This window comes from Laccaria bicolor, genomic scaffold (genome assembly GCF_000143565.1).
Source record: "Laccaria bicolor S238N-H82 LACBIscaffold_7 genomic scaffold, whole genome shotgun sequence".
NCBI classification, from domain to species: Eukaryota; Fungi; Basidiomycota; class Agaricomycetes; order Agaricales; family Hydnangiaceae; genus Laccaria; species Laccaria bicolor.
Window position 1 is genome coordinate 479644 of NW_001889878.1, and position 14523 is coordinate 494166.

General features: G+C 48.6%; 6 protein-coding genes across 6 annotated transcripts; 3 read left to right on the plus strand and 3 right to left on the minus strand.

Annotated features, from left to right (window-relative positions):
- Nucleotides 1–341: 341 nt before the first annotated feature.
- On the plus strand, nt 342–2040 carry LACBIDRAFT_155024 (uncharacterized protein; the record flags this gene model as incomplete). The annotated part of the gene is made up of 3 exons (XM_001878712.1): nt 342–446; nt 1553–1583; nt 1937–2040. Coding segments are annotated over 3 exons (240 nt in total), but the record flags the coding sequence as incomplete, so codon positions are not given.
- A 782-nt stretch (nt 2041–2822) lies between these two features.
- Nucleotides 2823–4688, plus strand: LACBIDRAFT_317054 (glycoside hydrolase family 16 protein; the record flags this gene model as incomplete). The annotated part of the gene is made up of 12 exons (XM_001878713.1): nt 2823–3097; nt 3152–3187; nt 3306–3422; nt 3475–3551; nt 3602–3645; nt 3696–3768; nt 3825–3868; nt 3926–4076; nt 4126–4266; nt 4317–4331; nt 4388–4470; nt 4533–4688. 12 exons carry the CDS (start codon nt 2823–2825, stop codon nt 4686–4688), a joined length of 1212 nt encoding a protein of 403 aa, XP_001878748.1.
- Nucleotides 4689–4843: 155 nt separating this feature from the next.
- Nucleotides 4844–5956, plus strand: LACBIDRAFT_325244 (uncharacterized protein; the record flags this gene model as incomplete). The annotated part of the gene is made up of 4 exons (XM_001878714.1): nt 4844–5492; nt 5732–5785; nt 5842–5860; nt 5920–5956. The coding sequence occupies 4 exons, from the start codon at nt 4844–4846 to the stop codon at nt 5954–5956; spliced, it is 759 nt and encodes a 252-aa protein (XP_001878749.1).
- Nucleotides 5957–6283: 327 nt separating this feature from the next.
- Nucleotides 6284–10641, minus strand: LACBIDRAFT_325245 (uncharacterized protein; the record flags this gene model as incomplete). The annotated part of the gene is made up of 10 exons (XM_001878957.1): nt 6284–7713; nt 7764–7809; nt 8069–8110; nt 8207–8246; nt 8342–8379; nt 8452–8548; nt 8645–8659; nt 8818–8867; nt 8911–9086; nt 9408–10641. The coding sequence occupies 10 exons, from the start codon at nt 10639–10641 to the stop codon at nt 6284–6286; spliced, it is 3168 nt and encodes a 1055-aa protein (XP_001878992.1).
- A 472-nt stretch (nt 10642–11113) lies between these two features.
- On the minus strand, nt 11114–13203 carry LACBIDRAFT_317058 (uncharacterized protein; the record flags this gene model as incomplete). Its single annotated transcript, XM_001878958.1, has 6 exons — nt 11114–12544; nt 12597–12644; nt 12699–12873; nt 12926–12992; nt 13043–13145; nt 13201–13203. The coding sequence occupies 6 exons, from the start codon at nt 13201–13203 to the stop codon at nt 11114–11116; spliced, it is 1827 nt and encodes a 608-aa protein (XP_001878993.1).
- Nucleotides 13204–13478: 275 nt separating this feature from the next.
- On the minus strand, nt 13479–14378 carry LACBIDRAFT_317059 (uncharacterized protein; the record flags this gene model as incomplete). Its single annotated transcript, XM_001878959.1, has 1 exon — nt 13479–14378. One exon carries the CDS (start codon nt 14376–14378, stop codon nt 13479–13481), a length of 900 nt encoding a protein of 299 aa, XP_001878994.1.
- Between the last annotated feature and the right edge of the window lie 145 nt (nt 14379–14523).

Genomic DNA, 14523 nt, shown 5'->3' on the forward strand with positions numbered 1-14523 from the left:
GGTGGATTCAGGCCCATACCTCCTGGCGACTTGACGCAACAAGGCGCGTTGCTGGGCCGCCAAAAATCATTCTAGGAGTTTGCTAGGATCCGAGCTCCAAAATCGGCTCATGCTGCGGTTTGTCTCTACTCCTAATTTGTATTATGTACAGGTATATAATTCCAGCTCTTTCTAAAACAATTTATCTCTCTACCTCCATCCACGTCAGATATATCGATCCAGAATGTCATCAAGCCGTCAGTACTTACCCACTTCTCCGCTGAACTGACAATTGACAACGTCATTTAGAACCCGCAAAGCACACTCAGCACCATGAGAAGGATCCAGACCACGTCGCTGCTGGTCTAAAGGCTACCATAAACAATCCGCGTGTCTCCGCAGAGGCCAAACACGAGGCTCAGAACCGCTTGAAAGAGATGGGTTATGAAATGAAGGACCCCGAACATGTGAAGGCTGGACTCAAGGCCGCCATCCACAACCCCAAAGTTTCCGCTGAAGCCAAGGCACATGCGGAGAAGGAGTTGAAAGAAATGGAGTCGGGCGCGCACCATACTACCAGTGCTTCTCACCCTCACGGTGACTAGCCGCCTTCACATGGCCGGCGTTGAAAGTATTTACTGATTTTTCCTTTAGCACAAACGCAGGCATCGAGCCATGAGAGCCACGTTATCGGTGGATATAAAGCTACTCTCCACAGTTCGTACACCCTTGGATGTGTCGGTTCTCTCTGACCGTTTTTTGGCAGACCCTCACACCTCGCCCGAGGCCAAGAAGGAGGCAGAGAAATATCTGAAAGACCATGGCGCGTTGTAGCTGTATCGGCTTCTCCCCACCCCAATAAATGTATTATATATCTCGTATTTCGGTTTGACGTTACTCCCATTGGTTCCGAGACACAAAGAGTCCCTCATTTGCCCACGGAATTCCGAATATGAGGTCACTGGAATCAACGCTTGCTGCTTCTACTCAACGTCAATTATAACTTCTAACGACAAGATGCCCAGTAGTGCGTTTGCTATCCCAGCGATAGAGGGTCACGACTTCATGTCTCTGTAGATCGTCCATACGGAAAACACGAAGAAGGACCATGGACAGCTGGCAAGGCCACCGAGACTCAGATGGCGGAGATCGAGGAAAAAGGTAGGCATGCGTAGCTTTGCGATTCCTGATGGCAAGGGTATTGACTGGAGGTATCAGAGGTCCAACTGCAGAAGGGTATCGCGCTAGGTTTCCTCTTTTATTCTTGCAATCCTAACTTCATACCAGAGACTCAGAGGCACAAACGCCAGCTGAACCCCGAACGAGAGATGAAGGACAACAATACGTTCCATAACGACGAAGCGTTTGAGAGGTTCGAAATGGGGTGCCAAAAGGGGCCCATGGCGGGACTGGAGGAAAGTAAGGTCACCGGGGCATACGATACGGTCAAGCACAGTGCGTTCTTCTTTCAACGACCTCCTTCGAGGCCTCACGCGCATTAGATCGCAATGCGAGGGGTGGTGCCAAAGAGAAGATGCTGGAAACGGTGCGTGCGAGCCAGTCTGGTTTTGAGGAAGACTTTGATTCGCTCGAATCCATCAACCGTAAATAACTGTATCCTGTATGAGTATCTTGCCCTCAAAGAGCGATGTTTCGCTATCCGAACTTTCAATATCATTCTTACTTTGGGCTGTACGATGGGAATTAGCCTCGTTGAACGCCTTGTCCTTACAATGCTGGAATGCATTTTGGGACTCAATCGGCATTAGACAACAGCGCCATGACGTATGGAGATCCAGAGAAACAATTCAGTCAGCGAAATATAAGGGTAGGACGGTTTCATACCTATTCATCCTTGCCAACCTAACCCAAACAACCCAGCGAGAATGCCAGCGACTGGCGGCAGTAAGTCTCTTTCTTGCACGTTTGAGAAATTTAATTTGACTTCATTGCATAGAAAAAAATCCCGAACGCGTTGCTGCAGGACTGAAAGCGACGGTCCACAATCCTGCGGTTTCGGAGGAAGCCAAGACCCGAGCTAGGGAGAAGCTCGTTGAGATGGGGGTGGACATTAATAAACCGGCACCTCCTCGAGCAGGCAAAAAGTCGCATGCCAAAGAAGCTAAGGGTAACCAGATTTTTGTGTGCTCGGGGGCAGATTCACTGACAGTATTTCAGCCGATATAGGCGAAAGCAGCGAGAGGCCTATGGAGAGCGGGGCTACTGAGAGCATGAGCAAACATGGGATGGATTTGCGAGAGATTGAAAGCAAGGAAATGGGATCCGAACAGCAGCTGGAGGAACACCGTCGGCTGGGTGGGTACAAGGCGACTTTGAAAAGTACGTTTTCTTTTCTTTTTCGCGACGTGTAGATCAATCGAGCTTTGCACCCCTAGATCCTCGTGCTTCACAAGAGGCGAAAGAGCATGCGAAGGAGGTGTTGAAGGACCATGATGCAATTTAGCTCGGATTTGGTCGGGTGATGGTGAGGTGGATCGAATAGGTGGGATATCGGGGAGATAGTGATTTTATAGCATATTTTCAACTTTTGTGAAGCAGCTTCATGGTGGTGGTTTCGTGGTGTAAGCCTTTAGAAAGTTCTTGGCGTTCCCCGTTTGGCCGACGTTGCGCCTTGGCGCTACCCACGTCGTTCAACGCGTGTTGAGGACAACGTTGCGACACAGCCATTCAATTGCCCACTCCCATTGTTGTCGGATTTAATTCTCGGCCTTGCATATACCTCGAGGACACGACTTTTAACGACCTAGACGAATTTTTATATCTTATCTTCCCGAATTCTTTGCAACCTAGATCTCTTACGAACTTTAAACGACGCGATACCAATGCTTCTTGACCCACTATACCGGATCCAGACAATATTTGCTTTGCTGTTCTTCCACCCCTCTCAGCCAGCAGCGGCAGCGGCAGCGTTCGCTGATCTTCACAACGTTGCAAGCGCGAAAATAGACTCATTCGCTGGAGGCTTCAGTTCATGGACCAAGTTCCAAACCCATCCCTCACGGAATCTGGAGAAACGCGCAGGGATCAACACGAATTCTAATGGTTCGACATTCCTCTGGCTTACCCAGGATGTATACGCCGGGGAGACGTTCTTCGAGTGAGTATGCTGATTCTAGTAATCGAGATACTTCGACTGATTGTATGGCTTCAGCCGGTGGGATTTCTTTGACTATGAAGATCCAACAAAGTAAGTTTCATGCGCATTTTCTACTCCGTTTTGCTGGTTGGATTGATCAAATCCAAAGGGGAACTGTAAAGTAGACCCAATAGTAGCCTCCTCGACGAAACTACAACCTTTTGTCTAGTTTTCTCAATCGCTCTGAGGCGATCCGGCGAAATTTCACCTACACTGAGAGCAACGGGACGGTTGTCATGAAGGCCGATATGGAGAGTGTGTTGCCAAGTGGTGTGAATCGAGACAGGTGGATTTCATCGTAGCTGTATTCTCCTTGATGGTTGACGTGTCCTTTGCAGCATCCGAATACAAAGTAAAGCAAGGTACAATTCAGGCTTGTTCATTCTAGATCTTACTCGCGCTCCTTGGGGGTGTGGTACGTCCCTTCCTTTTTTGTCCCGCATTCTTTGTTTAACTGAGAAATAGCTATCTGGCCTGCATTTTGGACTACGAATGAGAACTGGCCATGGGTGAGCAACAATGTCCCTTTCCCATCCCACTAACATCACCTTCCTCCTAGAATGGTGAAATTGATATCATTGAAGGGGTTCATGACAATCAACACAATCAAATCGCGTGGCATACCGCACCAGGTATTTGGTGGTTGTCTTGTCAAGGAAATGACAATTTTCATCAAGGGAACAAACAGGGTGCTACCTTGATCCAACGTTAAATTTCACTGGCACTATTGTGGTCGGTAACCTTCCCTGCTCGTCCCTTGCTATCATTTAGCTTCTTAATCTATCACAGTCGCAATCGCGCCAGAATTGCGATGGAACTATTAACGATAACGCCGGCTGCGGAGTGACGGAATGGAGTCGAGCCTCGTATGGGCCGTACTTTGAGTCTCAAGGTGGAGGTGTGATTGCCATGAAGTGGGACGAGGATGGGATTGCCATTTGTACGTCCTTGCGGTCTGTCATCTTTGCCACTGACGCCTTTGAGGATAGGGTCGTTCTACCGCGCTGCTATTCCCGGAGATGTTATAGCAGGGGCGCCTGTCCCCTCGACATGGGGTCCGCCCTCAGCCATTCTTGGACCAGCCAAATGCAACATCACTAATTTCTTCCATAATCACACCATTGTCTTCGGTGCGTCCAGTATCATTTGTGTAGTTTTACATCTGCCCACTCCGATTTAGATATCACTTTTTGCGGTATGTTCAATCCCGACGCCGTAGACAGCTCCTTTCATGGATCACCCTCCTGATAGGTGAATGGGCTGGCAACTCGTACGCTACGTCAGGATGTCCAGGAACATGTGCCCAACGACTCATGGATCCTGCGAATTTTGTGGTACGCATTGCTCAAACACCAAACTGCCGCGAATCAGCTAATACTGGCATGCGCACATCTAGAACGCATCATGGCACATAAACTCTCTCAAGGTGTACAAAAAGGTCCTTCTTAACGGAGTGAAACCGACCAGCGACTCCATCATTGGGATAGATGCATCGAGACGTGGGTATTTCCTTTTGTTGATGACGTTGTTGCTGGTACTCCTTTTCCAATGAGGCGATGTATGCGAGTCAAAACTGAAACAACCAGACTTTATTTATAATTAATGGCTGCCATAAAAAGACGCATCTCCTACATTTCCCTTTTGTTCCACTACAAGTTATAGCCCGGAATATACCTCGAGGTCTACCTTTGCTTCTAGCATTGAATAATGGCTCTTACTTCCCTCACCGCGTTCGTCCCACCACTGTTACTTCCCTACATCTCACCGTTCGCCACCTTCCTACCGCGCCTTCTCAATTGGTTTTCCAGGGCCCTATCTCTGCCTTTGGCCTCGAGGCGTGACCGAGTGTTTGCCTGTAGCATCTTGACGTCGACTGGGATCACACAAGAGAACCTCGAGGATCCTTGGCAGGCGACTAATTTCGTGGCGATAAAATCGCTTCTTAACTGTGCAGAAGACCAGAGCTTTTGGTTATGTGGTACGGATATTCGATCTGGACCAGGTTTGCTTCTTGGCGATTCTGGGTGTGACCGTTTAGTCTTTGATCCTCCCCCTTTTGAGGAGATCTTCGATACATCAGGCCCAGATGCCTACCTCAAACTCAACAAGTTCAAATCAGCCTATATTCGGCGGGTCATAGAGACCGCCTCTCGACTCGACTCTGGTGATATCCTCTGCCTCATCATTTGTGGACACGGGTTAACCAACGGAAGGGTGTCGGTGGGTGATGCTGAAGCGAGGACATCGTTAGTCAAATCCAATCTCGAGGACGCCGTACAATCCTGCAAAGCGAAGGTTCACTTCTTCATCACTGCTCGCTACGGAGGCAGTTGGACAAGCTCACATTGGGACTTAAGTTATTTGCCGCCGCAGCAAGTCATCAGGAATCGGCTTCGATCGCTGAGTCAATTTCAGGGAGCTTCCGTGGGGGTGTTTTACGACATGCTTATTATTTGAACATGCCGGGTTGTTCTACCGCGCTGCTATTCCCGGAGATGTTATAGCAGGGACGCCTGTTCCCCCGACATGGGTTCCAGCCAAATGCAACATCACTAATTTCTTTCATAATCACACCATTGTCTTCGGTGCGTCCAGATCATTTGGATAATTTTACACCTGCCCACTCCGATTTAGATATCACTTTTTGCGGTATGTTCAATCCTGATGCCGTAGACAGCTCCTTTCATGGATCACCCTCCTGATAGGTGAATGGGCTGGCAACTCGTACGTCACGTCCGGATGACCAGGAACACTGGCATGTGCCCAACATCCTGCGACTTTAGGTTTCTCAAACACCAGACTCCGCCGCGAATCGGCTAAGGCATTCGCACGTCTAGAACGCATCATGGCACATAAACTCTCTCAAGGTGTACAAGAAGGTCCTTCTCAACGGGGTGAAACTGACGAACGACTCCATCCCCGGGATAGATTTATCGAGATGTGGGTATCTTCTTTTGTTAACGACGTTGTTGAAGCTAGCCCTCTTTATCTAATGAGGAGCTGCATACGTCTGCGTGGACTGCTGTGGACATCCAGCAGGCGAGTCAAGACTGAGACGGCTCTCAATCATCAGCTTTACGTATAATTGGGTATTTACATGATGCTTTATGATGCATTATGCGGGGGTACAGAAATTCAAAAATAGAGTCATGTCGACCAGGAAATATTAATATTATCTCCACCTGATCCTACAAACCGATCTTGTTCATCACTATAGAAGGCATCCCCAGATTGTATCCGCCAAGGATCCGCCTCCACCACCAATAACTGACCCTTGAGCCAATCCATTCGAGTTATTCTTGGTATCGATGAAGAATCCAAGTATAACGCGCCCAAGGGCACTCCTAAACGTTGGCGTTCCTCGACGAACTCATATAATACATCTTGGTTGTACCTGCCGTCGATGTCACGCACGGCAAGGGTGTGAAGCCCCGGCCACGAAGGGGTAGCTTCGTCTGTCATGAAGGACAATAAGAAAGATTCACTATAATAATTGGGAAGAATAAGTAGCCCTATTCCAGGAAAGCACATCGACGCAGGGCCTAAAGTTTGCTCCATGGCAAAAGCATGAGCGGGTGCAAGGGTTAGAGACTTGAGAGCAGGAAATCTTGGCGTATTGTGTGAAATATCCTCTTGAAGCATGGCGAGGTCGCCCGAGACGATGGGAGCGATCGTGAGCTCTTCCAGATCTGGAACAGAAATGGAGAGTAGGAACTCAGAGACACCCGTCATGTTTCCAAAGATCCGTAGGCATCGGAGGGAAGGTATATGGACTAATGGCTGACCAGATGGCCATGGGTCAACCAAATCGTCGTAGATGCACAATGTGATCAATGATTCGCAGGATTGTAACATTTTGGAGAAGTCGGTGTAGGGAATAACACAATTTGTGACTGCTAAATGAAGCTTAGTGACGGCCTTGAGAGGAGGTCGGCAGTAGCTTAAACCCAAGCCTCCTAAGCGTACATCGGTAAGGTTCGGGGCGTCGTTTAAAATTGCGCATGATTCAAACGTCTCATGCATTTCATCACCCTCGACGAGAAAACTCTGTAGCATGGGGTAATGACCGTCACGCATCGATTTGAGGAAGCGAGTAACCATCCCTGGGGCGGCTTGGGGATATGCGCCAGAGTTGAGTCTGATGGAACGACAGTGAAAATAATGGGGTTGCACGATACCGATGAGCTGGTCGGCATTGATAGGATCTGCTTTCGCATCATACGTCAAGTGCAAATCAATAGGGTAGCCCTTGGACCTGTCGAGGTAGGCTCGTAAAACAGTGAGATCTCGAGGATGCGAGATATCCACGTTCAACCACAGCATGGGCGCTCCAAACGCCACTTGACGCCAGTAGTGCGAGACACCCCCAAGTACAAGGGGAAATTGCCCAAATAGATGCTCTGATGGGAGTAGCATGTTCTGAGCAATCTCAAAAATGTGCACCAGGAGTTCGGGTGGCAACTCGTTGGCAGGAGCCGCTTGCTGGCCATCCGAGAAAAAAACCTCCAACTTGAAGTCTGAGAGGTTTCTAGTAATTTCCGAGTCATCCAGGAGATTAGCCACCGCGACGGATGAAGCTTGGGGGTATATATTTAGAAATGCTCAGATTAAGGAGGAGAATTCGTACATTGACAAGGATTAGCCATGCGAAATTGATATTGACCGGTTGATGACTGTGCAACAAACATTATTTTGTAAAGTCGCAAGCTAACGATGATGGCAATCAGGTACGACTGGTCGGTGGTTTACAGGTAACCCCAGCATTACAAGAGTGCACCAAGTTGGCAGAGTCAATCGAAGATGAAATTGAAACTCTTGACGTATTCCACCCCGTTATCTACCATCAAAAGCGTTGAAAATGGGAAAGGAAAGAACCAATTTTCAGGCTTACGCTAGGTTAGTTCCTTGTTCTCTTTTCTAGAACTGTTGTACCGTTGACAGGTACTTAAACGCCTGCGTCTCCTGGCAGTCTGCCTACACATATTATCAGTTCCTACCAGAAATCATCGCTATGAGCGCAACCAAAATTCACGAAAATTCACGAAAACCCTCACCCTCCCGAAGTCTTACCTCCTCCATGGCATCTGCCACCCCCAAATGCGACAAGGGGCTCAAAGCGTGCTCGAGCTTGTATTATCGGCGGTTTCCTCGTTGACCACGATGAAGGACATAGGCGGTTCAAAGCTTTCTACAATTACGACTTACCCGACCACCATCGACAAGATCTTAACATCCCCATTCGGCTGGAAAAGTTGGTTCTGGAGCAGGGTATTGCCCTTGGCTGCACCTTTGCCCCAAGTCGCTTAGAATCCCACCTTCCCGACTTCCTGGTGATCACGCAAGTCATCCGTGGGCCGTTCATACACGATGGGCCAGAGATGTCCGAGGAGGTGTACGATGTAGAGCGACAGCCTATTGAAGGAGTTAAGGAGACAGAAGTGAAGGAGCATCTGAAGGAATCCCTCGGTGTGTATCTGTCTTTGAAGACATCTGACACTCATAACTCACGGTCGTTTTTCAGGACTAAACACTTGTGGTTTCAAGAGCTATTATTCCAATCTTCATTATTCTTAACAATAAATTATATGTGAATGATCCGAATCACCCTAATACTCCAAACCGGGAATCGTGGTCATGATCCCCAAGATAGTGGTCAAGTACAAGTGTCAGCGTGAACTCACTTCTCTCTGTTCTTAACCACTCGAAAAGCGTAGGGGTTCAATACCAACACCTGTAAGTAATGAACGAGCGAGAACGGTTAACATCAGACCCACTGTTTTCGATGAGAGCGAGGAATATTCCAAAACGTAGCTGTCACCACGCGATGGTTCTCTTGTCATCATGTTCGGTATGGCAGCATTTCTCATCTTGGGTCTCATCGTTGGCGTTGGGCTGACCTCGCAGAAAGTCGGGGTTTTACGTTCGTGCCAGGTTCGTTCATAACCAAGTGCTGATACAAAACAAAAGCTGCCAACAAGAATTGAAATTCAACAAGCAAGAGTCAAAACGGAAAATCCATCGGTCGACTACGAGGTTATGAATCACACATCGACTCCGTCACCACCTCCGACCTAGGTAGTAGCAGTGGCCCGAAAAGATCAAAATTTCGTCTCTGATCCAGTGAACCGATTCTCTTCACTATAAAAACCGTCGCGGCGCTGCATCTTCCAAAGATCTGCCTCCACTACCGTTAACTGATCCTTTAACCAATCCATTCGAGTCATCCTTGACACCGATGAGGAATCCATGTATAATGTGTGCAAGGGCACACCTAAACGTTGGCGATCCGCGACAAGGTCAAGTAACACGTTTTCATTGTTCTTGCCACCAACGTCACACACAGCGAGACTATGAAGCCGTGGCCAACGAGGCTCAGTGGGAGCGTCATCGTTCATCGAGGAAGACCATGGCATGAAAAACGGTTTATGGTAAGTTGGAAGGATGAGCAATTCGATTCCGGGGAAGCATGCTGACGCATATATCGGAACTCGTCCCATAGCATCACGATGAGCTGGCGCGAGGGTGAGTGACTTTAATGCGGGAAATTTAGGATGATTAGGATATTCTAATAAAAGCGTGGCGAGGTCGCGCAAGATGATGGGAGCAATGGTGAGTTCTTCGAGGTCTGGTGCGGATATCAAGAGTAGCAGCTCAGAAACTTTATGCATAGTCCCAAAGATGCGTAGATGCCGAAGGCAAGGCATAGAAATAGAGTGATTTCCGGCAGGCACATGAAGTTGAACCAAATTGTCGTAGGTACATAACGTGATCAATGATTTGGCGCAGGCCTGTAAAATTTCGAAAAAGTCGTCGTCGTCGATGAGTTTATTCTCCACTGCTAGGTGGAGTTCGGTGACAGCATTCAAAGGAGGGCGGCAGTAACTCAGACCCAAACCGCGTAAAAATACACTGGTCAGGTTCGGAGCCTCGCATCTAAATGCTAGTCTTATCCGATTGTTGAGCCTTTCAGGTAACTGCACGAGAAAACGCTTCAGAATCGGGAGATGGCTGTTGGATATCGATCTAAGAATATTCTTCATCTCTATTTCTGAAGCAGGATTGGGATACGTCCCGAGAAATTTGATAGAACGACAGCGGCTGTAATGGGGTTGCAGGATAGCTATAAGCTGGGTGGCCTCGGCATCGAAAAAAATCAGGTCTTTCGTGAACGTTTCGACATAAGATAAGTGCAAATCGATAGGGTAGTGCTTGGACCTGTCAACGTAACCTTGTAAAGCGATCCAATCCCGAGGATGCGAAATATCCACGTTCAACCACAGCTTTGGTGCTGTAAAAGCCACTTGACGCCAATATTGCGATACGGCTCCAAGAACGAGAGGAAAACGGAATATGTGTTTCGAAGAGAGTAACGTGTTCTGTGCCGTTTCGAAAATGTGCACGAGGAGTTCATGGGGCAAGTTGTTAGCCAATGTTGCTCCTCGACGTGAGGAGAAAGACTTTGAGAAGTTTGTGGTGCTTTGATTTGGGGCTTTAGCGCCAGCCATTCCGTTGGATTGTGCGATAGATGAGGCTTGAGTTGTATTTCGGAAGGTCAAAAAAGAGAAGGATGCAAAATTGTGGACATACCTGAGCGGTAGAATTGCACTTGTCTCTAGACAGGACTGATTCTGGACAGTGCAGACTGTGATGCGCCGCTGCTTTCAATGAAGAAGATAAATAATCGGCTTGCAGAAGATCACAACACCTTTCTCCCACCTACCTTTTACTCAGCGAGACCGTCCTTGCGCTGCCCTCTTCAAACCTGATCACCAACCGCGAAAACAACTGACATCGAAGGAGGAAGATAGAACGTATCTCTGCATCGAACAATTCCAGGTTGCAACCAGGTTGGAACGATACGTTGGCAGACAATTGTGAGGAAGTAGGCTTGGAACCCTCAGAACAAAAATTACAGTACAATTAATCTCTACGTGTGTGATACAATTATCTCGTGGAAATCAGATTCAACTGCAATCCCTATGAGAATGTCGCGCCCTCTGGACCTCTCAACTCAACAGGCGGAATCCACTCCGGCACCTTCCCCCACTCAAATTTGGTAGCTTTGAACGCTTCCATGGCAAGTCCAGGAAGAATTGTGGTATAGTTTGACGGTAATTGAGAGTCATACGGCGTCAGGCCTGGGCGGAAAGTTGAAGGTGCATTGAGGAAGTCCGGGGGACCTTTAGCGGCTGGCGCAGGTTTGGTAATGGAGGGCGTGAGTGAGACGGGAAGGTCGGGTTGGGTTTGCTGGAATGGGTTGGATTGCGACTGTGATTGGGAGGAAGGAAATGCGGATACAGTCTGTTGGGATTGACCGAAAGCCGATATGGCTTTGTTCATACCGCCCCCTGTGGTTTGACCAAATGCGCTGAACGCAGAGGGCTGTGAGGTTTGTCCGAAGGCTGATTGACCAAAAGCATTGGTGGTGCAGGTGTTCGTGCCCCCGAATGCGGATGTTACTGGGGCAGGAGCGCCAAACGCTGACGTTCCCTGCGCTGGTGTTGTTCCAAATCCAGATTGGCCAAATGCACCTGAACCCCCACCACCATTAGCGGCGCCAGCACCGAAAGGAGATGGTTGTTGGCCGGCGTTTGCAAACGCTGAGAAGCCTCCCCCTGTTCCAGCAGAATTGGTAGCGTTCGAAGTATTAGAAGCACCAGCACCAAATGCTGTTGGCGTCGTTCCAGCGAAAGCACTGAAGGCCCCTGTAGCCGGTTTGATGACAGAGGACGCAGCAGGCTGACCAAATGCTGAAGGGCTGCCGAACGCCGGAGGTTGACCAAACGCTGACGTGGTATTAGTGCTTGCAGCGGGCGTGGGGGTTTGACCAAAAGCTGGTTGGCCAAAGGCTGATTTACCAAATGCGGATGGGGTTGTGGTGTTGGAGCTGCCGAAAGCCGACGGCGTAGTTGTGTTGTTACTGAATGCTGAAGGGGTGATAGTAGAACCGAAAGCTGAGGGTTGCGTTGTGGTTGAAGAGAAGGCTGATGATGAAGAGGCGAAAGCTGAAGGGGTGCTGGCAAAGGCAGAGGGAGTAGTTGTGTTCCCGAAGGCTGACGGTGTTGTGGTGCTGCCAAACGCAGATGGCGTTGTTGTGCTACCGAACGCGGATGGCGTAGATGTGCTGCCAAACGCAGATGGCGTAGATGTGTTACCAAAAGCAGATGGCGTTGTTGTATTACCGAAGGCGGACGTCGTTGTCGCACTCCCAAAAGCAGATGGCGTTGTCGTGCTCCCAAACGCTGACTGTGGCGTGGATGTGCTACCAACAGCGGACGGCGTGCCGCTGCCAAATGCTGATGTAGTCACCGTCAAGGTGGAAGCCCCGTTTTGGCTCGCAAGTAGGGCGGGCAAGTTGCTCTGCTTGACTGCTTGGTCATACGCTTGGGTAAGATTAGAACGTGCATTCTGGGAGGTAGGTGTCAGTTGAGCTATCGACAAAGTTAATATGTGAGTGTACCGCGTAAACCTGCTCTGCAGCAGATATCTTATTGGCTTCGTATGCTAACTGAGGGAAGGGGCGAGTCAAAACTCTGTCTGATGATGAAGCGAGGCGACTCACGTATTCGTTGATATTCCCCGCCGCGATCGCCTGAACGGCCTTCACACGCAGTTCCTCTGGCGACTCGTCCAAACCCCCCAGCAGCACTGGCTCATGTTTCGATGGAGCAAAGGAGGAAAGTGGCCAGATGGGCTTGTCAACTTGCGGCGTGAGGTCGTTCTTCAGTGAGTCAGTGCTATTTCAAACGATATTAGCCTGAGCTCAGATGGACTTTGGAGGAGAGTAACCTGAAGGGTAATGAGGGCTTTGCGCCTGTGTTTGAGCTTGAGTTCCGAGTATTTGTCCATCCTTGATCTATATCGCAATGAATAAACCCTCCATTAGCGAAGACATTCGAGACGCACTTCCAAAGCCTCCTTGTCGACTGGGGTTGACAAGTTGAGGGTGTTCGTTTCTGCAGGTGTTACCGAACCGACAATTCCCTTTGAGAAAAAATGAGCAAATCGCCTGTTATTGCGCCATATATCAGGACAGCACATCAGTTCGAGGAGCGTTAACTCACCATGAAATGTTGAAGACTGATAGCTGAGTGCAAGCTTCCCCAGAAGCTTGAAGGAGATTGATTCGACTTCTCGACTTACTTACACAGTTACACTGCACGTGCTGCCTGCAAAAACCAAAAACCAAAAACCCGAAAGCTCAAAAATCCATCTATAAAGTATTTACAAAATATGTAATGAAGATACTCTGTAACTAAAGAATGATGATGCAATGTAGAGGTGCAGACATCCAGAAGTAGAGTCATGCCACCAGGAAATATCAGCCTCGGTGCTCAAGCGCTCACGGTGATCGGTATCCTAGAAATGGGTCTTCTTCATCACTATAGAAAGCGTCCCCACATTGTATCCACCAAGGATCCGCCTCTACCACCGACAACTGATTCTTGAGCCAATCCATTCGAGTCATTCTTGGTACAGATGAAGAATCCAAGTATAATGTGTGTAAGGGGACGCTTAAACGTTGGCGTTCCTCGACGAACTCATATAATACACCTTGATTGCACCTGCCATCAATGTCGCGTACTGCGAGGGCGTGAAGCCCGGGCCACAAAGGGGCAGCTTCGTCTGTCATGAAAGACATTAAGAAAGATTCACTATAATAGTTGGGAAGAATAAGTAACTCTATTCCAGGAAAGCATATCGATGCAGGGCGTAAATTTTGTTGCATGGAATGAGCTTCAGCGGGTGCAAGGGTTAGAGACTTTAGTGCAGGAAATTTTGGTGGGTTGTGAGAGATATCCTCTTGAAGGATGATGAGGTCGTCCGTTGCGATGGGAGCGATGGTGAGTTCTTCCAGATCTGGAACAGAAATGGAGAGTAGGAACTCAGAGACACCCGTCATAGATCCAAAAATCCGTAGGTATCGGAGAGAGGGTATATGGATTAATGGCAGACCAGAAGGCCATGGGTCAACCAAATCGTCGTAGATGCACAATGTGATCAATGACTTGCTGGATCGTAACATTTTGGAGAAGTCGGCGTAGGGAATGGTATCGAGTGTATATGCTAAATGAAGCTCAGTGACGGCATTTAGAGGAGGACGGCAGTAGCTTAAACCCAAGCCTCTTAAGCGCACGTTGGTAAGGTTCGGAGCATCGTCGAAAATCGTGCATTCCATCATGTCATACATGTCACCCTCGACGAGAAAAGTCTGTAGCATGGGATAATGACCGTCGCGCATCGACTCGAGGAGTCTAAACATGTCTAAAGTGGCTTGGCTATATGCTCCACTCCCAGAGCTGAATCTGATGGAACGACAGTGAAAGTAATGGGGTTTCAGGATACCGATGAGCTGGTCGACTTTGCTAGTATCTAGCCTGGTGATT